The following is a 24,267-nucleotide window of genomic DNA, read 5'->3' as shown; positions in this document are numbered from 1 at the left end:
TACCAGCTGCTCCGCGGGAGAAAGATGAGGCTTTCTACTCCCGTAAGGATTTACACCCTCGGAAACCCTATACAGGGTCGCTATGGGTCAGAACCGACTCAATGGCACATAACAACAACATGTATAATAATGTAATTCCTCGATGCTCAATAAATATTTGTTGAATGTGCTGCATATCCATATATACACTTACATGGGGTCTTCAAAAAATTCATGGAAATACATATACAAAAACTATGCATGGATTTCAAAATTTTTGGCACCAAAATAAACTCATACTAACTTGTTATAGTATGTTGAGCAGAAACTAATTTAAGGCACTAAGAAGATAGACATTAGTTTGAAAAGAGCAACCAAGAGGTGCAACTGGTTTTTTGTTTTGCTTTTTGCTTGTTGACTTCCTGTTGTTGTTGTTGTTAAGTGCCGTCGAGTCAGTTCCGACCCATAGTGACCCTGTATAGGGTTTCCCAAGAGCGACTGGTGAGCTTGAACCACCGACCTTGCTGTTCAAACAGCTTTGTAGTCTGGTGCATTAGCCCACAGCGCCACCCCAGGACTCCTAGCAGATAAAAATAAATAAATAACATCTGTTTATTATGAGAGTTCTAATAAGCACATATTTTTACTGTTCTTTGATCCACCAGAAAGTCAACAAGCAAAAATGCCTTGAGCATCCCAAAAATATTGTTTCCATGACCTTGGTTATTGATTGGTCCACACTTGCTTTGATTAGCCATTGCTCTGATTGTGCCTTGTCTTCAGGATCATACTGTAAAACCATGTTTCATCTGCTTACTATGAGAGTGAAGTCCTGGTATGGTGCTGTAGGATAAGCACTGGACTGCAGGGTCAGTTTGAACCACGAGGTCAGCAGTGCAAACTCACCAGCCATTCCTTGGAAACCCTACACTGGGTCACTATGAGTCAGAACCGACTCTACAGCGCTTACCAACATTATGAGAGTGTTTTGAGAAAGTTCAATGAAAACACCAGGGGAAGTTTTACCAGGGACTCCTTCTTCACCAACACAGAGGTCCTACTCATTCCTCTCATCAAACAAGGGCAATGTTGTGAAAATTTCCATGGGTGATTGGTAGGCATCCACCTTATAATCCTGATTTGGCTCCTTCCGACTCCTTCATGTTTCCTAATCTTAAAAATCTTTAAAAGGCACTACTTTTTCTTCAGTTAGTAATGTCAACATGACTGCAATGATACAGTTCAATATCCAGGATCCTCCATTCTTTAGGGATGAACTAAATGACTGGTCTCATCGCTCACAAAAGTGCCTTGACCATCATGAAGCCTATATTGAGAAATAAAAGTTTGCATTTTAAAATGTATGCCTTTTAATTCCATTTTTCCACAAACTTTTTGAAGTCCCCTTGTACAGCCTTCCATATGCACATATGGAAGTCCTTGAGAGGTGGAAACAGTTAATGTGCTAGACTGCTGACTGAAAGCTCGGTAGTTTGAGGCCACCCAGAAACAATTTTAACAAAAAAGCCTGCTAATCTACTTCTCAAAAATCCCTTCACTAAACAAACAAGGAAGGAAGGAAGAAAAGAGAGGTGGAAGGGAGGGGAAAAGGGAAGAAGTAAATCAGGAAATAAGTGAATTACTGAAAATGAACCTCAGATTTGGTTCTTCACTTCCCATGGCCACTTTATGCAGGTATCCCATGTTACAAAGGCTTGTTGTTGTTGTTGTTAAGTACTGTGGAGTCGGTTCCAACTCATAGTGACCCTGCACAGGGTTTCCGAGGCTGTAAATCTTTACGGGAGCAGAAAGCCTCATCTTTCTCCCGCGGAACCGCTGGTAGTTTCGAACTGACGACCTTGAGGTTAGAAGCCCGATTCATAACCACTGCGCTACCAGAGCTCTGTTGTTGTTGTTGTTAAGTGCCGTCGAGTCTCTAGGTGTTTATAAATCCGTTGTTTAGAATTCCTAACATTTTTATAAAAACAAAGGCACAGTGGCTGGGTCCTCGACCTATTTCATACTCTGTGAACGACAGTAACTCTGAGCCTCACTGAGTATCAAACTCTGGGCAGTGGAAAGGATGGGCTGGGGATGGGAAACTGGGTCAGCATGACCCGTGGACTGCACAGTCTTAGGACCATTCAGGAGGAAGCTAAGGGCAAAGACTTGGCACCAGTGGGCATTCCCCTGCACCCCCATACTCAAGTCAGTAGTGATTATGCCAATACCTCCTCCAGCTTCCCCCAGGTGGACCAAGCTCTTGGTCTTCGTCTTACTTTCTGATAACGTCTCCAGATCTCACACAGATTTCTACTCTCAGGTTGATGACATGTTCATGTGGCTCGTTCAGCCCTGTCTGGAATTTATTCGTCTTCATTGTAGATTTGTGGTCCAAACATCTCCCATTCACCTTGCCTTCTCCATGATGAGGCTGTACTCCTCTCTGCTTGGTAAGTGCTGCCTACAATTCTTCTGTTTCTTCTGCTGCTGCCCACCTTTTCCCCCTATAAATGACCTCAGGACAGGACTGTTTGGTTGAGAGTAAGCTTACTACTGGAACATAGGTTGTGAAATTTGGTGATGTCAATATGTTTTGACTTCAGTCTTGATTTAACATTAATTTGCTGGGTATACTTGTGCAAATGACCCCATCTCTTCTCAGCTTAGGTTTGCCTGACCCAAAAGATGGTATTTTCAGCAGCCTCATATGCATATGAAAGTTGGTCAGTGAATAAGGAAGACTGTAGAAGAACTGATGCATTTGAGTTATAGAGTTAGAGAAGAATATTAAAAGTATCATGGACTGCCAAAAGAACAGACAAATCTGTGCTGGCAGAAGTACCACCAGCATGCTCCTTAGAAGTGATGATGGCCAGACTTCATCTCACAAACTTAGGACATGTGATCAGGAGGACCCAGGCCCTAGAGAAGGACGTCATGCTTGGTAAAATAGAGCGCGAAAAGAGGAAGCCCTTCAGTGAGATGGAGCGACACAGTGGCTGCAAAGTGGGCTCAAACAGCAGCACAGATGTGGGGATGCTGCAGGACTGGACATTGTTTCATTCCGTTGTACATGGGGTCTCAATAACAACAATAACAAGGCATTAACAATGTTACTATATGGTTACCTATACTGTAGACCATGTCACATTTAATTGTTTCATCTCTTTGTTTTTATTGTTAGATGCCCTCCAACCAACCCCTGACTCAGGGTGACCCCATGCACAATGGAATGAAATGCTGCTGGGGGTTTGTGCCACCTCATGATCAATTGTGAATCTGACTGTTGTGATCCGTAAGGTTTTCATTAGCTGGTTTTCAGAAGTAGATTGCCAGACCTTTCTTCCTAGTCTGTCTTAGTCTGGAAGCTCCACTGAAACCTGCTCAGCTTCTTAGCAACACAGAGCCCACCACTGATACGTGAGTTATGCCTTCACATGAGGAGCAATGGCCAGACACTGGATCTGAACCTCTCAAATGGAAGGCAGGAATTCTATTACTGAGCCATCAACGTCCCCTCTAGCTCCTTGTGGTTCTTAAGTGTTGTGACCCTGTATAGGGTTTCTGAGGAACAGCTGGTGGGCTTGAACCACCGACCTTGCAGTTCAAACCAACCTTACCCTACAGCATCACACCAAGACTCCATGGACTCTCCCATCTTTCTTTGTCTCTCATCATCTTGACACTTGATGAGTATTGGTCAGTTATTTTATAAAATGTCCATTTATACTTGCCTGATGTTTTGACATCATTAGACTGTGGTTTTTAGGCATTTTTGGTTGGAATAACACAGGAGTGATGATGTATCATTCTCAGTGCATTGTATCAAGAATGCATGAAATTCATGTTGATATATCTTAATACGTATGAGGTTAATTTTGGTCAGATTCAGGTATTTCCACTGTAAAGTTACTAATTCTTCTTTGCAATTAGTAAATATCTTAGTGGAGATACTTTCAGCCTGAACAAATATGTTCTTTTTCCTCAAACTCAGCTACTGATCTTAGCATCCATTGGTGGATCTTGCCTGTAACCATTGTTACAGTGCCATAGAGATTGGGTTGTGTTCCCTCAAAATATGTCAGCTTGGCTGGATCATGATTTTCAGGGGTTCGGAAGCTATGTAAGGTTGTAATGTGGCCATTATGTGATGATTTCCCAGGATGTGATCAACCAATACGAGGATTAAGGGAGGGCTCTATTACTAGAAGAAGTGCAGCCAGAGTGCTCCTTAGAGGCCAAGATGGCCAAACTTCGCCTCTCATACTTTGGACATATTGTCAGAAGGGACCAGTCACTGGAGAAGGATATCATGTTTGGTAAGGTGGAGGGTCAGAGAAAAAGAGGAAGACCCCCAACGAGATGGATTGGCCAAGTGGCAGCATTGATGGACTCAAGTGTGGCAACAGAAGTAAGGTTGGCCCCGGATCAGGCAGTGTTTCATTCTGCTGTGCATAAGGTCACTATGAGTCGGTACCGACTCAATGGCACCTAACAACAACAAACAATACCCTATACAGGGTCACTATGAGTCAGAACCAACTCGACAGCACTTAACAATAACTACAAAAATACCCTTCATCTCAACACATCCGTGGTCTGATGTAAGGGAGTCTTGCTGGGGTATGGCCGGCAACATCTTTGATCTTTCAAAGAGAAAAGGACAGTGAAGTGAGTAGAGAAAGAGAGACCTGCTACCACCAAAAGAGAAGACCTGGGAGTGAGGTGTGTCCTTTGGGCATGGGGTCCTTGTGCTGTAAGCTCCTAGATCCAGGGAAGGTTGATATGGAGGTCTCCAAGGAATATGGGCCTATAGATGCTGAAACAGAAGATAAGGACTTTCTTCAGAGCCAACAAAGAGAGGACTCCTTCACCTAGAGCTGGTACTCTGAATGTCTAGTCCCCTAAACTGATAGAGAACACATTTCTATTAATGGCATCCACTTGTGAGATTTCTGTTTATAGTAGCCCAAGAGAACTAAGACAAATGGCTTATACTTAATGGAAATTTTTCATTTCTATTTTTTCCCCCTATTTCTATGCTTTCTACATTTATTAATGTGAATTCTTCTGTAATGAAGAACTACCCTTTTGTCCTATTTACTTATTTACTTGCTGATGAAGATCAAAGATCACAGCCTTTAGTATGGGTTGCACCTCAGTGTCAAGAAAACAAAAATCCTCACCACTGGACCAATAAATAATATCCTGATAATTGGAGAAACACTGAATGTTTTAAAATTGGGAAAGGTGTGAGACAGGGTTGTATTCTTTCACCATACTTATTCAACCTGTATGCTGAGCAAATAATACGAGAAGCTGGGTTCTATGAAGAAAAATGTGGCATCGGGATTGGAGGAAGACTCATTAACAACCTGCGATATGCAGATGATACAACCTTGATCACTGAAAGTGAAGAGGACTTGAAACATCTACTTATGAAGATTAAAGAGCACAGCCTTCGATATGGATTACATCTCAATGTCAAGAAAACAAAAATCCTCACCACTGGACCAATAAACAACATTCTTATCAATGGAGAAAAGATTGAAGTTGTCAAGGACTTCATTCTTCTTGGATCAACTATCAACAATCGCGGAAGTAGCAGTCAAGAGATCAGACGACGTATTGCACTGGGCAAATCTGCTGCACAGGAACTTTTTAAAGTATTGAAGAGCAGAGATGTCAGCTTGAGGACTAGGGTGCGCCTGACCCAGGCCATTGTGTTTTCAATAGCCTCATGGATGCGAAAGCTGGACAGTGAATAAGGAGGATCGTAGAAGAATTGATGCCTTTGAGTTGTGGTGTTGGAGGAGAATACTGAGGGTGCCATGGACTGCCAAAAGAACCGATAGATCTGTTTTGGAAGAAGTGCAACCAGAGTGCTCCTTGGAGGCCAGGATGGCTAAGCTTCGTCTCTCCCACTTTGGACATATTGTCCGGAGGAAACAACCGTTGGAGAAGGATGTCATGCTGGGTAGGGTGGAGGGTCAGAGAAAAAGAGGAAGACCCCCAACGAGATGGATCAGCCAGGTGGCATCATTGATGGACTCAAGGGTGGCAGCGGTAGTGAGGTTGGCCCAGGATTGAACATTGTTTCATTCTGCTGTGCATGGGGTCGCTATGAGTTGGTTCCGACTCGATGGCACCTGACAACAACAACAACAACAATTGGAGAAAAGATTGCAGTTGTCAAAAACTTCATTTTGCTTGGATCCACTATCAACGCTCCTGGAAGCAGCAGTCAAGAAATCAAATGATATATTATTGTATTAGGCAAATCTTCTGCACAAGACCCTTTAAAGTGGTCAAGAGCAAAAATGTCAGTTTTAGGACTGAGCTATACCTGACCAAGCCAGGGTATTTTCAATAGCCTCATATGCATGTGAAAGTTGAACAATGAATACGGAAGACTGTAGAAGAATTCATGCATTTGAATTATGATGTTGAAAAAAAATTTTTAACATACCATGGGCTGCCAGAAGAACAAACCAATATGTGTTGGAAGAAGTACAGCCAGAATGCTCCTTAGAAGCCAGAATGGCGAGACTTTGTGTTTCATACTTCCAACATATTATCAGGAGGGTCCAGTCCCTAGAGAAGCGCAACATGCTTGGCAAAGTGGAGGGTCAGCAAAAAAGAGGAAGACCCCGCCCCCCAAAGAGGTGGCTTGGCACAGTGGCAGCAGCAATGGGCTCAAACGTAGCAAAAATGGTGAGGTTGGTGCCGGACCCAGCATACGGTTTCTTTCTGTTGTGCATAAGGTTGCTATGAGTCAGAACTGACTGGAAGGTACCAAACAACAACAACACTTACTCAATTATTTACTGATGAAAAAATGGACTCATGGATATTTATTTTGTTCAGTGGTTTATAATCCAAATTTATCATTATTTTGTGGTTCGAGTAACTCAGGATTGGGAGTTCCTTCAGGTTGGCTCCTTTGTCCTTGCAACATGCCCCCATCCTTTCTCAAGACTTCTTTTTTCTCTGACACCGCAGATATTCTACACTCATCCTGTATTTTTCTTGGTTTATTGCTGTCTGTAATCCACTAGTTTCTCTAAGGAGCAGCCCTGGTTCTTAACGTTGAAGAGGGCTATTTAGAAATCAGGATCTAGGAGCCATTGGTGCTTATTTTTCCTGGAGAGGATCACAACTATTCCTAAGTGTTACTGGAAGGAGAAGCAACAAGACAGTTCTAGGAACTGACTAAAGCCGGAGGAGCCCAGTGACAACATGCAGCAAAGACTCCTGGGTAAAGCATGGACAGTATGGGTAAAGGAAAATATCTGAGGAGGAGAAGGAATGTTAAAAGGGAGGGGGGAACATTCAGGAAACCACTTTGACCTGGTGCCCAGTTTTTTTCTTAGGTTTGTCCCTTCCTCTGAAAGTCTACTGCAGTGCCTTGCTACTCAACGTAGTAAGGACCAGCAGCATCAGCATCACCTGGGAGCTCATTAGAAAGGTAGAGGCCAAACTCTAGACCCACAGAACCAGAATATGTGTTTTTACCAGATCACTGGTGATTCGCACACACACTGAAGATTGAAAAGCACTGCCTCAGTGGTTAAGAGTCTGGGAACTGGAAAGAGTCAGGTTTGAATTCAAATCACTACAACCTGGCTATGTGACCCATGGCCTCTTTGAGCATTAATGGCTTCATCTGTAAAATGAGGACAACCATACAGATCAAGGTGTCCTAGTGTGGTGCTGTGGGTTATTGCACTGGACTGCAAAGTCAGTTTGAACCTCAAGGTTGGCAGTTCAAGCTCACCAGCTGCCCCTTGGAAAGCAGATACAGGGTTGCTATGGGTTGGAGCTGACTTGACAGCACTTAACAATATCAACACATAAAAGATCTGGCAGCATGGCCTCTGAGCCAGTTCTCATCCTTTACATCTGAGACATCACTCTGTACCTGCCTCTAAGCTTTCTTTTCCCTCTTTTAGATGAACTCAGGAAAGAGGAAGAGGAGGAAAGTGAAGTATTTGAAGGCCTGACAAGCCAACAGATCTTCCTCTGGCTGCAAGGCCTGTTCCTCTTTGCTTTGGTGTGGACCGTGGCTGGGACCATCAATGCGGACAGCAGAAAGAAATTTGATGTGTTTTTTCGCAACTTGATCATGGGTATGGATGACAACCACCCGAGGCCCAAAAGCGTCAAGCTCACCAAAAACAACATCTTCCCTGAAAGAGGTAATGTTTAGTACCTGTTTGTTATGTCCTATACTACAAAAGTTAGGATGCTGTTTTTCAAATTTGCCCGAAAGTTGTGGACCATGTACATCAGCATTTGCAGAGACCAAGGGAGAACTCTGCATCTTATCTGGTGGGTTCGTATCTTTAGAGCTGGTCTGTGTGGGTAAGAGATGGGTGGCTCTGAAGTCAGGGTCTCATAGGATATTTCAACTGCTGTTTTTATTTATGAAAATGTGATGTAACATTTTTATTTTTTAAATTATCTATAAAACTGTGACAGTATATATTGGTGATCAATGGAATTGATCAATGGAATCAATATTGAAAGACAGTTACTATGTTGTGTATTTTTTTATAACTTTTTTTTTTTTTTTTATGTAAACCCTTCATCCAAACAGAAAATAGAGCTACTTTTGCTTTTGTATACTTTCCTGGTCCTGTTCTGTGTACTGACATGTTTTATACCATAGTGATCAGGTTATGAATATTTCTCTTCATTTTAATATTGTAATCTACTCTCATATGGAAGTATTTCGCACTCTGCTACATACATCATCTTCAAAATGATCACCTTACTGGCGGTACCCACTCTCAAAGTGCGATGCCATTTACTAACATTTTGATTGATGTTTCTTGTAAGTAGCTTACATGGTTTTTTCTTTCCACCCAAGTAACATTTCCGCATTATGTAAACATGAGAAAACACAGACAAGGGAAGAGAGGAAACTAAAGACCAATGGCAACGCTAATGTTCAGAGCTAATCACTGTATGTTTTTTCCAGTTTTTTTTTTCCGTGCAGATTTTCCAATGAAAGTTGACGTTACTATTAAAATATACACACTTACAATAGAATACTATATACTAGTCTTAATTTTGTGATTATAAAAAGCATGGAAGATCATGAGGAAATTTCTTGGGGTAATAGTAACGCATGTATCGAGAGGGACGTCAGGTACACGGATTAGAGATTTTGTCAACAGCAGTGAATACTGTGTACTTAACCTTTGTGAATTTCATTGTATGTAAATTTTATATCAAGAAGAAAAAAATCTCAGACCTTAGTTCATTATACACATGCTGAAGTATTTAGTGAGGCCTGATAGTACAGTGGTTAAGTACTCAGCTGCCAACCAAAAGGTTGATGGTTCGAATCCACCGTGGGAAAAAGATCTAGCAGTCGGCTTCCTTAAAGATTTACAGAAACCCTATGAAGCAGTTCTTGTCTGTTTTATAAGGTCACTGTGAGTCAGAATTGACTCAATGGCAGGGGAGGGTGAAGAGGCTTTGGAATTTAGTCTAAAAGGGAATTTAGGAGAATGATATTGAGATGCATCCAAGTGTTCCACAGAAAAGCTGAGGAAAATAAGGAAGAAGTCAGAAAAGCACTAAAGGAACAATCAAACAAGATAGATACAACATTGAACACAATACAAAACCTGCAAAAAGAGGTCCAGACAATCAATGCTAAACTAAACTATCAGAAATGGGCAATACAATGAAAGGGCAAAAGAGTAGAGGTGAAGGGAGATGGAAGCCAGAATCAGTGAGCTTGAAGATAAAAATGAACCCAAATGCAGGAAATACTGCTCTAGAGTAAGGAGCAATGGGATGGCCAAAATTCACTGACCACACTGTTGGAGGCAGCCTTTCTGTTTGCTTGATTGGTGTGAACATTCAAAATAAGGGAAGTTAAAGAGGAAATTCTGTAACTCTGAATTTTGGGATGAGGGACACAAAAAACTCACTGAATTCAAAGCACCCCAACTGTCTCATCTTCATTCATTGTGGCTTGACACCCTGATACTCCTTTCAACTACCAAAAGATAGCCTAGCCAGGAGAGGGAGAGAAGAAAAGAACAGTCCTCCCAGATCGGTCTGTGGAAGGGCAGAGCTGCCCAGTTTTCTGTGTAGGGCTTAACTTGTGTCTTGGCATCTTGGGACAGCCACCTAACCTGTGTCTTGGCATCCTGGGGCGGTCATTGGGAAGGTGAAAGGTAGACTTTCCTGTTTTCGCTTCATGCAGACTTTTGAGGCAATGTTTCTCAACACAGCTTTGTCCACAGTAAAGCTAAAGGAAATTCTGTCCAGATTTGTTACTGTCTTTATTTCCAGTGTCATCATTCCTCCTCTTTTCCCGGGCTTTCCTATATACTTCAATGAGAAATTGGCAAGCTTCCATGGAAAGCCCATTTGAAGTAAAGCATAGTTTCAAGTGTTGAATAGACTGTCCTTTATTTTTTTTAAAACAACATTTTTTAGGTATAATTTACAGAACATAAAATTCACTCAAGTGTTTAAATCAGTGGATTTTAGTAAATTTACCTACCTATGCACCATCCTATAATCCTGTTTTTGAGCATTTTCATCACCCCAATAAGATTCCTCATTTTCACTTTTATTAATCACTGTTTCCATCCTCAGCCCCAGGTAGCCACAAATCTAATTTCTATCTCTCTATATTTGCCTTTCATGGACATTTCATAGACATGGAATGACATAGTAAGTATGTGGCTGTGTCTGGCTTTGTGTGTATTTTCTTACATACATCTTAAAAAAATTGAACATGCCTTGCTAACCTTTTTACAAGAGCCCCAAGTGGAGACTCTCATGTTGAGAGCTCTAAAGAGACCTTCCCTAGTTGTCTGTGGGTTTTCCATGCTCTAGGAGCCCTGGCGAAGTTGGTTTCTGAAATAAATGCCGGAGGAACCCAAGTTGGGGAATGTACATTAAGGAAAACAGCAGACTTTGGGAAGATCCTTTCAGGGTTAGGCTTACATCACCTGACACGAATCCTTGTTTTCTAACCCAGGAATTCACTTCCCCAGAAAGTACGAAATTTCTATCTCTTAACTCATTCACTGTGTGCTCTTTGAAAAGTCACTCGCTCACCTGTCTAAAGTCATTCGCTTACCTGTGTAAAGTCACTCGCTCACCTGTCTAAAGTCACTCGCTCACCTGTCTAAAGTCACTCGCTCACCTGTGTAAAGTCACTCGCTCACCTGTGTAAAGTCACTCGCTCACCTGTGTAAAGTCACTCGCTCACCTGTGTAAAGTCACTCGCTCACCTGTCTGTTGGAAACTTTGCCTTGTGCTCTCAGTGTGACAGGAAACTAGAACTGGTGCAGGGGAGGTAACAGAAGTCATCCGTCTTCCTGGATTCTGCTGTTCTTCCCATCCCTCTCTTGCAGTGACCAGAGTTTGAGTGACAACCACAACCAAAATGAAAGGGGGAACCATTACTCTGATGAGAACCCAGGACAGACAAAGCTCAGTGTTACTAAGCACCTTCCTGTGTGCCCATAGCTGGGCTGAAAGCTTGACTGATGTATCCCACATACCGTCTGTGGCAATTCTGTTAGCTGGAAGTAAAATCAACCCCATTTTACAGATGTGCAAACCATCACCTTGTCTGATGTCACATAGATGATAAATCTACTTTTATTCAATCAGACCTTTTCTCTTTGTCCTAAATGTTCCATATCAAGTCATAAATTAGCGTTAGCTCAGCATCAGTAAGGGAAGGGGGAGATAAATATCTTCCTAGTTTAACTTTTAAGAGCTGGTTGATGTTCAGCCATTTTAGAAGGAACTGTCAAAACTAATAGTACTGAAGGAAGAAGTCCAGGCTGCACTGAAGGAATGTGGTGAAAATCCAGGCTCCAGGAACTGACAGAATACCAATTGAAATATTTGCCCATTCCAAAAAAAAGGTGACCGAACAGAATACAGAAATTATTTAATGACATCATTAATATATCACTCAAGTTAACTTTTGCTGAATATAACTCTAAAACAGTTCCAGCAGTATATCAGCCATCAACAGAGAACTGCTAAAAATTCAAGCCAGATTCAGATGAGGACGTGAAATGAGGAACATCACTGATGATGTCAGATGGATCTTGGCTGAAAGGAGAATACCAGAAAGCTGTTTACCTGTGTTTCATTGACTGTGAAAAGGCATTTGACTGTGTGGATCGTAACAAATTATGGATAATGTTAGGAAGAATGGGAATTCCAGAACACTTGATTGTGCTCTTGTGGAACCTATTCATAGACCAAGAGGCAGTCATTCAAACAGAACAAGGGATACTACATGATGTAAAATCAGGAAATGTGTGTGTGTGAGGGTTGTATCCTTTCACCACAATTATCAATCTGTATGTTGAGCAAATAATCTGAGTAATTTAACTACATGAAAAAGAATGTGGCATCAGGATTGGGAGAAGATTAACAACCTGTAATATGCAGATGACACAACCTTGCTTGCTGAAAGCAAATAGGCCTTGAAGCACTTTCTGATGAAGCATTGCAGCCTTCAATGTGGATTACACCTCAACCTAAAACCAAAATCCTCACCACCAGACCCATAAGCAACATCACGATAAACAAAAGTTTGAAGTTGTCAAGGATTTCATTTTACTTGGATCCACATCTATGCCTATGGAAGCAGCAATCAAGAAATCAAATGGTATATTGCATTGGGCACATCTGCTGCACAAGACCTCTTTAAAGTGTTCAAGAGCATAGATGTCTCTTTAAAGAATAACGTGGGCCTGACCCAACCCATGGCATTTTCAGTGGCCTCATATGTGTGCAAAAAATGGACAGTGAATAAGGAAGATTGGAAAATAACTGATGCCTTTGAATGACGGTGTTGGCAAAGAATATTGACTATACTACGGATTGCCAGAAGAACAATCTTCTGTCTTGGAAGAAGTACTGTCAGAATGCCCCTTAGGAGCCATGATGTCAGGACTTCATCATAGGTACTTTGAAATGTCATCAGGAAGGACCAGGAGAAAGAATTCATGCTTGGTACAGTAAAGGGTTAACAACAACAACAAAAAAAACAACAAATAGGAAACCCCTCAACAGGATGGATTGACACAGTGGCTGCAACAATGGGTTCCAACATAACAATGATTGTGAGGACGGCACAGAAATTGGAAGTGTTTTGTTCTTGTGTACATAGTATCACTGTGAGTCACAACTGATTCAACAATACCTAACAGCAATAAAAAAATAAATACTACTTTTAGTTTCCTTTTCTATGGTTGGAACAGTTCAATGATATTAAATAAAAATGATCCAAAATATTTCCCTCAATATCATATCTCAAGTGTCTTAGTTTTCCCAAAAAAAATCTCTTATTTGACTTACGCACCTGCTTTCATCTCTTTACGTAGTAGCCATAATGGTATCTGTTCCTTTTCCGTTCTGTTGTTTTTCTCTGTCATTGCTTCTTAAAAGCATTTTCTATGTTGAAACTTTTTGTAGCTATCATTTTAATGACTGCTAAATAGTCCATCCATCTTAAAAGGCATGAGTTTGACTGGCCTTCTAATGTGGAATTTGGAATTTGATATCACAGATGGTGCTACATAGTCATGTATACAGAATTTTCTTTCATTGTGAATTATTTCCTTATGCTAAATTCCCAGAAATGGGATTTCTGAGTTAGAGACGAGAACGTTTTTATCGCTTTGTAAGCACACTGCCAGATTCCTTTTTAAATGTGTTGCACAGATTGCCTTCTAGGTAAAGCTGCAGAGTGATGTGGAAATACAGAAGCTCTCTTCTCTAGTATCTGATAAAATGAACAACAAAGAAAAATATTTTAAAAGACTAAACATGTCTCCAGCAATAGCCAAAGAATGAGTTACAACCTAATGTTATAAATATTGACAAATGATGGACAGGAAGGGAAAGAAAAGATGTCAGCATCACTCAGTGGTAGGTGGTGGATGCATCTTCAACCCATCACCTACCACCCACCACCGTCCTCCTAAGAGTGGTACTGAGAAGAAAGAGGAGGGTTCTCAGTGGTAATCACCAACTGGAGAAAAATGGACTACGACACTAAGTGGACAGCTGTGAGAAATATCTAACAGAAACACCAGCGTATGCTCGGCAGTACCATAGCTGTGGCAGCAGAAACTATGAGGGTTTGGATCTTCACAGTGCCATGCAGGGTTGGAGTCATGAGCTAAATCTTGCAGGAGTGAAGCACATTGTTAGCTAAGGTGGAATTGGGATTTGGATAGACCATGGATCAGGATAGTGGGCAAATTTCAGAGAGAGTACAGATCTTTGTAGGGTAAAGAAAAGAAACCCACACACTAGTCCTTGATTGTGGTCAAGAAGGTCGAAGAGATAAATTGGTCCCAAATAATGCTGGGAAGCATGTGGGGAGATAACAGTTAATGTGCTCAACTGCAAACCAAAAGGTCAGGTCTCTCAGAAAGAAGGCCAGGCTGTCTACTCCTAAAAAATTAGTCAGTGAAACTAAGTATACAGCAACTGGTGACAGTGGAATACCAAAACAAGAAAATAGGATACAAGGAACAAAAAATAGGTATAGAATGGAAAATTCTCCATTCTAGGAATTGATTTTAATACAAATTAAACAGTGTGGTATTAAAATAGGATAGACAGATAGACATGAATAGAATGAAAAATTCCGCAAAAAGCCCATACATCTATGGTGAATTGATTTGGACAAGGGTGCCAAGATAATTAAATGGGAAAAGAATATTATTTTAAACAAATGGTTCTGGGTTAATTGAATACCTATATTCACAGAAATAAATTTAGACCCCATACCTCACATCACAAGGAGCTCTGGTAGCGTAGTGGTTACAAATCGGGCTACTAACTTCAGGGTCAGCAGTTCTAAACTACCAGCTGTTCCGTGGGAGAAAGGTGAGGCTTTCTGCTCCCGTAAAGATTTACAGCCTCGGAAACCCTGTGCAGGGTCACTATGAGTTGGAACTGACTCCACGGCACGTGACAACAACAACCTCACATCACACAGGAAAAATACAAAACAATAATGGCAGTCTGACTGATTATTACGAGAACAAGCAAGTTGCTCGCCCAGGAGAACCCAGGGGGGAAATGGAAAGATTGCTGTTACATCAAGAGAATTGCAACTAATGTAGAAAAATTAAATGTGCATACATTTTTGAATGGAAATCTAATTTGCTCTTTCACTCAAACCACTATTTTTTAAAAAGTTATTTCTGGAAATGGGATCTGGAGTGTTTCTTGTCTTTTCTTTTTGTTCTTTTCTGCCTTGCTGTTTACATTATTAAACATAATTTAACTTATATAGTTGTTGGAGTCTTATTGCATCGGTTCTGACCCATAGCAACCCTGCACAGGGTTCCCAGGGAATGCTTGGTGAGTTTGAACTGCCAAACTTGCAGTTAGCAGTCCAGTGTTTGTCCTACAGCCCCACACCAGTACTCAATAATTTATATAAATAGCATCTATTATGTTTATACAAAAAAATATATTCCTCTTTTTTAAGTGTTGTTCCCATTTACTTAGTTTCCAACAATGTACAAGTTTTACCACAACTATAATGGGGCCCTGATGTGAAGCTGTGGGTTAATGTGCTGGACTGCAAGGTCTGTTTGAGTCACAAGGTCAATGATTCAAGCTCACTAATTGTTCCTTGGAAACCCTATACCGGGTAGCTATGAATCAGAACTGACTTGTCGGCACTTAACAACATTCCAGTATTGGTTATATGTTTTTAGATGCATATGGCACTGTGGTCTAATGCACTAGACTACAAGACTGATTTGAACCGCAAGGTCAGCAGTTCAAGCTCACCAGCTACTCCTCGGAAACCCTTATACACTATAAGTCAGAACTAACTCAATGGCACTTAACAACAACATATCTCTTGCAGTGGAGTCCTGGTGTATCACTGTAGGATCAGCACTGGGCTCCTAACCACAAGGTTGGTGGTTCAAACCTACCAGCCACTCCTTGGTAACCTGCGCCAGACTGCAAAGCCGTTTGAACTGTAAGGTTGGTGGTTCAAGTTCACCAGCTGCTCCTCGGAAACCCTATTCAGGGTCGCTATGGGTCAGAGCCAACTCGACAGCAGTTAACAACAACGATGAGTCAGAATTGACTTGACATCACTTAACAGCAACTTAGCTTTGGCAAGGCGCCCTGGTAATGCTGAGGGCTAAGTGTTGGACTAAGGAGCTCTGGTAGCATAGTGGTTACGAATCGGGCTGCGAACCTCAAGGTCAGCGGTTCGAAACTACCAGCTGCACCGTGGGAGAAAGATGAGGCTTTCTACTCCCATAAAGATTTACACCCTAGGAAACCCTATACAGGGTCGTTATGGGTCGGAACCGACTCGGTGGCACATAACAACAACAACAACAACAAGTGTTGGACTAATAACTGGAAGGTGGTTGGTTCAAACCCACCAGCTGCTCTTTGGAAGAAAGATGAGACCGTCTACTCTTATAAAGATTTACAGTCTCAGAAACCCTATAAAGGGTCACAGTGGATCCAAAGTGACTTGATAGCAGTTGGTTTAGGCTGTTATTTTTTAAAAATAGTGCTGGCAGTTACATATGTTAAATACGACATGTAAAACCTTCATGTGCTTACATGTTTTGTTTCTTTGTGGCCTAGGAAGCATCTATGACTTCTACTTTCTGAAGCAAGGTGGTGGGCATTGGAATGTATGGACAGAATATATCACTAAAGAGGAGGAAGCTATTCCAGCTAATGCAAAGGTAAAAGAAAGACATGGCCGTGGGATTTGGGTTTCCAGAATTATCTGCAGATTCTCCAAAGTAGAGGAATTAATGTCAGTTTGTCTTTGCACCCTGCATTTTCACTCACTTGCTGTGTTACTTGGATAAGATGCAGAAGGTCTTTGGAACTTAGTTTCTTCTATAAAATCGGGACCATCGTGCCCAATATACATGTGTGGTTTCATTAAGAATTATTCCCATTTCACAAAGAAATTGAGGCCCCTGAAAAAGTTAAATATCCAAAGTCATAAAGAGCACAAGGGATGGAGCTGGAATTGAGCACTTGCATGCCATGACCCACTCTTCTTGGCCCATGTGTTTGATATACAGGTCTCAGAACTCATCATCCCCACGATGGAGACAGCCCGGCAGACTTTCTTCTTGAAAACCTACTTGGATCATGAGATTCCGATGCTGTTCGTGGGTCCCACAGGCACTGGAAAATCAGCAATCACCAACAATTTCCTTCTCCACCTTCCCAAAAGCCTCTACCTGCCCAACTGCATCAATTTCTCTGCCAGAACTTCAGCCAACCAGACCCAGGATATCATCATGTCCAAGTTGGATCGGCGGCGGAAAGGGCTTTTTGGGCCTCCTATAGGGAAGAAAGTCGTGGTGTTTGTAGGTAAGGCCTAGGCCTGGAAACTCTCAGGCTATATTCACCACAAGCTGAAGTAAGCCGTTGGATAATCCTTTCATTCTCTCTCAGAGATACAATATTCCTGTTAATATAATTTGGATTTGGCCCATGGTTATGTCTTCCATTCCATCTCCTGCCATTTTCCTGTCACTCAAGGTACGCCATGCTATATGGCCTCCTGGCTGTTCCTCAACCCCACCTCAAGGTCTGCTTGAACTCTCTTCCTCTAGACATTCTCATGGTTTACTCCCTCAGTTCTCATTCCTGCATCCTTCCCTCCCTCCTTTTCTTGTTCACCCAATAACTTTTAAGTTACACAACTAAACAGATCTTAGTTCAAAATCTCCTCTCTTCACCCTAGGTATTTTATGCAGAGCCTCAGTTTCTCACCTCTAACAAATATGTTGGTGAGACTTCTTGTATACGTTGCTCCGATTAGATGAAATAACTTGTGTAAAGCTCCCAAAATGATGCCCGACACAACCTGGACACTGAATCAATGTTTACTGAAGAAAAATTAAAAGAGCCTCCATTTTATTGAGGGGATACTATTAGGGAAATCATGACTATCACCACTGAGGAAGCCACAGTCTAGTTTTGTTGTTTGCTTGTCATTTCACAAAAATCCTAGCTCCAAAACTTTGCTCCCAGTAGGGCTCAGTGGTGACCTGCTTATCAAACCAAACACCCTGTTGGCTGGACTGTGACTGCCTTCCTCACATCCATGGCCCTAGCAATTGACAAACCCTAGCCTATATTTGCTGTTGTATTGTTATTGGATGTTCTCCACTGAATTCTGACTCATAGCAACCCTATTTACAACAGAATGAACCGTTGCCCAACCCTGTGCCACCCTCACAATTGTTGTCTGAGCCCATTGTTGTTGTCATTTCATCAGTTCATCCTTATTTCATTGACCCTCTACTTTATCAGGCTTAATGTCCTTCTCTAAAGATTGGAGCTGCCTGACAACAGGTCTAATGGATGAGACACTAAATCTCACTGTCATTGCTTCCAAGGAACAATCTGCACTGACATCTTCTAAAACAGAGCGTTCATTCTTCTGATGGTCCATGGTATATTCAGTATTCTTTGCCAACACCATAATTCAGATACACTGATTCTCCCCTGATCTTCCTCATTCATTTCCTAACTTTTGCTTGCGTATGAGCCAATTGAAAATACGATGGATTGGGTCAAGTGCACTTAGTCCTCAAAATGACATCTTTGCTCTTTAACACATTAAAGAGGTCTTTTGCAGACAATTTTATACGTTGTTTGATTTCTTGACTGCTGCTTCCATGAATGGCAAATTGTGGATCCAAGCAAAATGAAGTCTTTGACATCTTCAATCTGTTTTTCGTTTATTGGTGCAGATGTGAAAATTTTTGTTTTCTTTACATTGAAGTGCAAGTCATACTGAAGGCTGTGGTCTTTCATTTTCATTGGTAAGTCTTCACGTCCTCTTTGCTTCCAGCAAAGAAGGTTGTGTCTTGTGCATATCGCAGGTTGTTAATGAGTTTTTCTCTGATCCTGATGCCTTGTTTCTAATGTAATCCAGCTTCTAAGATCTTTTGCTCAACATACAGATTGAGTAAGTATTGTGAAAGGATACAACTCTGACACACCTTTCCTGATTTTAAGCCATTCAGTATCCCTTTGTTCTGTTCAAACAATTGCTTCTTAGTATGTGTATAGCTTCCTCATGCGCACAGGTTAGTGTCTGGAATACCCATTCTTTGCGATGTTGTCCATAGTTTGTTATCATCCCCAGAATTGAGTGTCTTTGCATAGTCAATAAAGCACAAGTAAACATCTTTCTGGTATTCTCTCTTTTCCTCCAGATCAATCTAACACCAGCAATAATATCCCTCATTCCACATCCTCTTCTGAATCCAGCTTGAATTTCTGGATGCTCCCTGTCAATATATTGCTGCAACTGTTTTTGATTTATCTTATAAATATTTTTACTTGCTTATGATTTTAGTAATAATTTTGATGACTTCCACATTCCATTTGGGCTACCTTTCTTTGGAATGAGCACAAACATGGATCTCTTCCAATCGGTTGGCCAGGTAACTGTCTTCCAAATTTCTTGACATAGATGAATGAGTGCCTCCAGTGCTGCATCCATTTGTTGGAAGATTTCACTTTATCTTCGGCTAATTCTTTGAGCCTTGTTTTTTGCCAATTTCTTTAGTGCCACTTGGACATCTTCAGTACCATATGGTATCTCATAAAATGGTTGAACATGAACTAATACTTCTTGGTACAGTGACTCTTCCATCTTCTTTTGATGCTTCCTGCATCATTCAATATTTTATCCATAGAGCCCTTGAATGTTACAGCCTGAGGCTTGAATTATTTCTTCACTGCTTTCTTCTTGAAAATTGCTGAGCTTATTCCCTTTTTAATTTCTAACTTCATGCCTTTGTTTCATAATAATACTTTGTCTTTTCGAGCTGCCCTTTGAAATTTTCTGTTCAGTTCTTTTGTTTCCTCATTTCTTCCCGGCTCTTTAGTTTCTGTACATTCAAGAGCAGGTGTCAAAAGTCTCTTCTGACATCCATTTTGGTCTTTTCTTTCTGCCCTCTCTTTTTTATGACTTTTCCTTTCTTCATGTATGATAACCTTGATGTCATCCCACAGCTCTTCTGGTCTTCAATCGTAAGTGTCTAATGCATCAAGTCTCTTCTTGAAATATTCTCTAAATTTAGGTGAGATATACTCAAGGTCGTAATGTGGCTCTCGTGGACTTATTTTAACTTTCTTCAGCTTCAACCTGAATTTACATATGAGCAGTTGATGGTCTGTTCCATGTCAACTGTTGGTCTTGTTTTGGCTGATGATATTGAATTTCTCCATCAGATGTAGTTGATTCTTTTCCTGTTCTGTCTGCAAGGTCCATTTATGTTGTTGAAAAAAGGTATTCTCAATGAATAATTTCTTAGTCTTGCAAAGTTCTATCATGCAATCTCCACCATCATTTCTATCACCAAGGCCTTATTTCCCAACCACCAATCCTTCCACTTTGTTTCCATCTGTCACGTTCCAATCACCAGTAATTATCAATGCATCTTGATTGCATGTTTGGTCAAATTCAGGCTGAAGTTGTTGTTATTAGGTGCCCTCAAGTTGGTTCTAACTCATACAGACCCTAAGCACAACAGAATGAAACACTGCTTGATCTTGTACCATCCTCACAGGTGTTATGTTTGAGTCCATTGTTGTTGTCACTATGTCAGTCCATCTTGTTGGGAATCGTCCTCTTTTTCACTGACCTTCTGCTTTTAGAAGCATGATGTCCTTCTCCAGGGACTGGTCCTTCCTGATAATATGTCCAAATTACGAGAGACAGAGTCTCTCCATCTACACATCAAGGAGCATTTAGGCTGTACTTCCAACACAGATTTGTTTGTTCTTCTGGTAGTCCATGGTACTTTCAACATTATTCCCCAACACCATAATTCAAATGCATCGATTCTTCTATGGCCTTCCTTATTCTTTGTCCCAACTTTCACTGCATATGAGGCCTTGTTTTTCAACAGTGCCATCAGTGCACCTTGGACTTCTTCCTTCAAGGCCATCAGTTCTTGATCATATTCATCTCTTGAAAAGAGTGCACTTTAACTAATTCTTTGTGCTGCTATGACTTTGTATTCCTTCCATTTTCTTTTCATATTTCCAGCATCATTAAAAATTCTGCCCACAGAATCCTTCAATATTGCAAGTTGAGGCTTGAATTTTTTCTTCAGTTCTTTCAGCTTGAGAAATGCTGAATGTGTTCTTCCCTTTTGGTTTTCTAACTCCAGGTCTTTGTACATTTCATTAGGATATTTGACTTTGTCTTCTAGAACTAACCTTTGAAATAGTTTATTACGGTCTTTTTCTTCCTCATTTATTCTAATCACTTTAGCTCTCTATGCTCAAGAGCAAGTTTCAGAGTCTTTTCTGACATCCACTTGGTCTTTTTTTCACCCCTGTCTTCTTAATGACTTTTGATTTTCTTTGTGGATGATGCTCTTGATGTCATCCCACAGCTCTTTGGGTCTACAATCATTAGTATCTAATGCATTAAATCTGTTCATGAGATGCTCTCTAAATTCAAATGGGCATTTTCAAGGTCAAGTTTTAACCCTCACGGATTTGTTTTAATTTTTTTCAGCTTCAGCCTGAACTTGCATATGAGCAATTAATGGTCTGCTCCACAGTCTGCCCCTGGCTTGGCTTTGGTTGATGATATGAAGCTTTTCCACTGTCTCTTCCCACAGATGTATGTAGTCAGTTTGATTCCTTGCATTCCATCTGGCAAAGTCCATATGTATAGTCATCTTTTATGTTGTTTAAAACATGTATTTGCAATGAATAAGTCATTCATCTTACAAAATTCTATCATGTAATGTCTAACACCATTTTTATCACCAAGACCATCTTTTCCAACTACTGATCCATCCTCTTTGTTTCCAACTATTGCATTCCAATCACCAGTAATTATCAATGCATCTTGATTGCATGGTTGATAAAGTTGATAAAATTCTTCAGTTTCATCTTCACTAGTTCCAGTAGCAGTTGGTGTGTAAATGTGAATATTAGTGGTATTAACTGATATTCTTTGTAGGTGTATGGGTATTATCCTATCACAGGCAGCATGTTCTTTTTTATATATAATTAGTTAATTAAATTAATTAATTTTTATTGTGAATTGAGTGAAGTTTTATAGGGCAGATTATCAGTTTTACATTCAACAAATCATACTTCATTTCACTATAATGATTTCAATCCCCTTCATGTATCATCAGTCAGCAGTATTTACCTCTATTTCCTTTTTTGATGTACGCATACAAAACAGAAAATACACATTCATTTAAATGTCCAAAGGACACATTTGTTTTCAAGCCAGCCTCCTACCCATAGGCACACAGCCTTTCTCATCCCACGAACCTAGAGTCCTCAGCTACTCTATGCCTCTGTGCCATCGCCTCTACCACCTTCTCTGCTGTCCCTGCTTTTCTGGTTAGGATCTCATGCTCTTCCCTCTTGAATGATCCTAGGGGGAAATGTTCTTTTTGATGATGACTATGACACCGTTCTATTTCAATTTGTCATTCCCAGCATAGTAAACCATATGATTGTGTGGCTCAAACTGATGACTACCACTCCATTTCAGCTCACTGATGCCCAGGATATTGATATTTTTGTATTCCATTTCATTTTTGACAACTTCTCATTTTCTTAGATTGATAGTGTATTCTGTGCTCCAATTACTAAAGGATGTTTGTAGCTGTTTATTCTCATTTTTAATTTTTCCATATCAGCAAACGAATGTCCCAACAGCTTACCTCCATCCACTTCATTAAAGTCGACTTTCCTTTGGGAGTCAGCTCCTTCCCAGTTGTACTTTGAGTGTCTTCCAACCTGCGGGGTGGCTTGGGGTGGGGAGAGACTCGTCTTCTGGCAGCATATCTGACAATGTTCCCATTGCTAGTCATAAGGTTTTTAGTGACTAACCATTTAAAAGTGATCTGACTCTCCTTCTTCCTAGTCTGTTTTAGTCCAGAGTCTCTGCTGAAACCTGTCCACCGTGGGGGACCCAGCTGCTATTAAAAAAACTGTTAACGTAGCTTCCAGTGTCACGGCAACACACATGCCACCCAGTGTAACAAACTGACAGAGAGTGGAGCAGTGGTCAGACTGAAAAGTTGGTAGAATTCTTCAATTTCTTCATCATTGACTTTATTGGTTGGTGCATAAATTTGAATAATAGTCATACTCTTGCAGGCCTATAGATATCCTATTGTAGATAGCATTGTACTTGAAAATAAAGCATGGAATGCTCTTTTAACAATGAGTACAACATCATTCCTCTTCAATTTTTCATTCCTGGCACAGTAAACTTTATGGTCGGCTGATTCAAAATAGCCAATACCTGTCCAATTCAGCTCATTAGTGGCTAGGATTTTTATTTTTTTTTAAAGCTTTTATTATGAATTGAGTGAGTAAAGGTTTACAGGGTATATTATTAGTTTTACATTCAGCAAATCATTGCAAAGATTACAGTCCCCTCCATCTACCATCAAGTAACAGTGTTTACCTCTATTGCCATTTTTATTTTTTATGTACACATACCACATTGAAAATATATATTCATTTAAATGGGCAAAGGGCACATTTTTTGAGCCAGTCTCCTGCCTGCAGGCACACTGCCTTTCTCAGTCCATGGGCCCAGAGTCCTCTGCTGCTCAGTCTCTCTATGCCATCGCCTCCGCCACCATCTCTGTTGTTGCTGCTTTTCTGGCCAGAATCCCTCACTCCTCTCATGCTCTTCCCATGTGATGGTCCTCGGGTCCTCTGTTCCTGAAATGACTTTGAGGATGCAGCTCTTCCACAGTCATATTTTGCATGCCTTTCAACCTCAGGGGCTCATCTTCTGGCACTGTATCAGAAAGCATTCTGCTCCTACTCATGAGGGTTTCAGTTACTAACAAAAATGGCGCCGATGATCCTGTTTATGACACTTTGTTCAGTTGGGTTCAATAATTCATTGCAGTGGCCACATAGAACTCAGACTTCATACTAACAATTATGGGGTTTATTAGGAAGCTAGCCAGTAACAATTCAGGGTCAGAAATGTTCAGGGCACAGTTCTTCCAGTCAGAGAAGCGTCTCGTCTGTCATGTTCACAAGCAGACCTTTGGCATTTGGTCCTTTGGTCTGGCCTCTGTCATGCTCAAGCAATATCACAAAGCTCTTTTAGTCCTGCTGATAAATGTTCAAAGGCCACGTCACTCCACTTCATAACCTCATCCCAAATGTGCTCATCTCTAGTTCTGTTGGTCAGCAAACCTAGCTCCTAATTAAGTGTCTGGAGGCTAC

General features: G+C 40.9%; 1 protein-coding gene across 1 annotated transcript in view; it reads left to right on the top strand.

The window, feature by feature from the left end:
• DNAH3 (dynein, axonemal, heavy chain 3) overlaps nt 1-24,267 on the top strand; it is a 230,804-nt gene that overhangs the window by 147,038 nt on the left and 59,499 nt on the right. Inside the window, exons 40-43 of the mRNA XM_006875979.1 lie at nt 2,303-2,432; nt 7,935-8,180; nt 16,630-16,733; nt 17,085-17,379. Coding sequence (XP_006876041.1) covers nt 2,303-2,432; nt 7,935-8,180; nt 16,630-16,733; nt 17,085-17,379 — 775 coding nt within the window. The remainder of the gene's footprint in view (nt 1-2,302; nt 2,433-7,934; nt 8,181-16,629; nt 16,734-17,084; nt 17,380-24,267) is intronic.

The sequence above is a fragment of the Chrysochloris asiatica genome, unplaced genomic scaffold (genome assembly GCF_000296735.1).
Source record: "Chrysochloris asiatica unplaced genomic scaffold, ChrAsi1.0 scaffold00348, whole genome shotgun sequence".
NCBI classification, from domain to species: domain Eukaryota; kingdom Metazoa; phylum Chordata; class Mammalia; order Afrosoricida; family Chrysochloridae; genus Chrysochloris; species Chrysochloris asiatica.
This window is presented reverse-complemented; position numbering and strand designations above follow the sequence as displayed.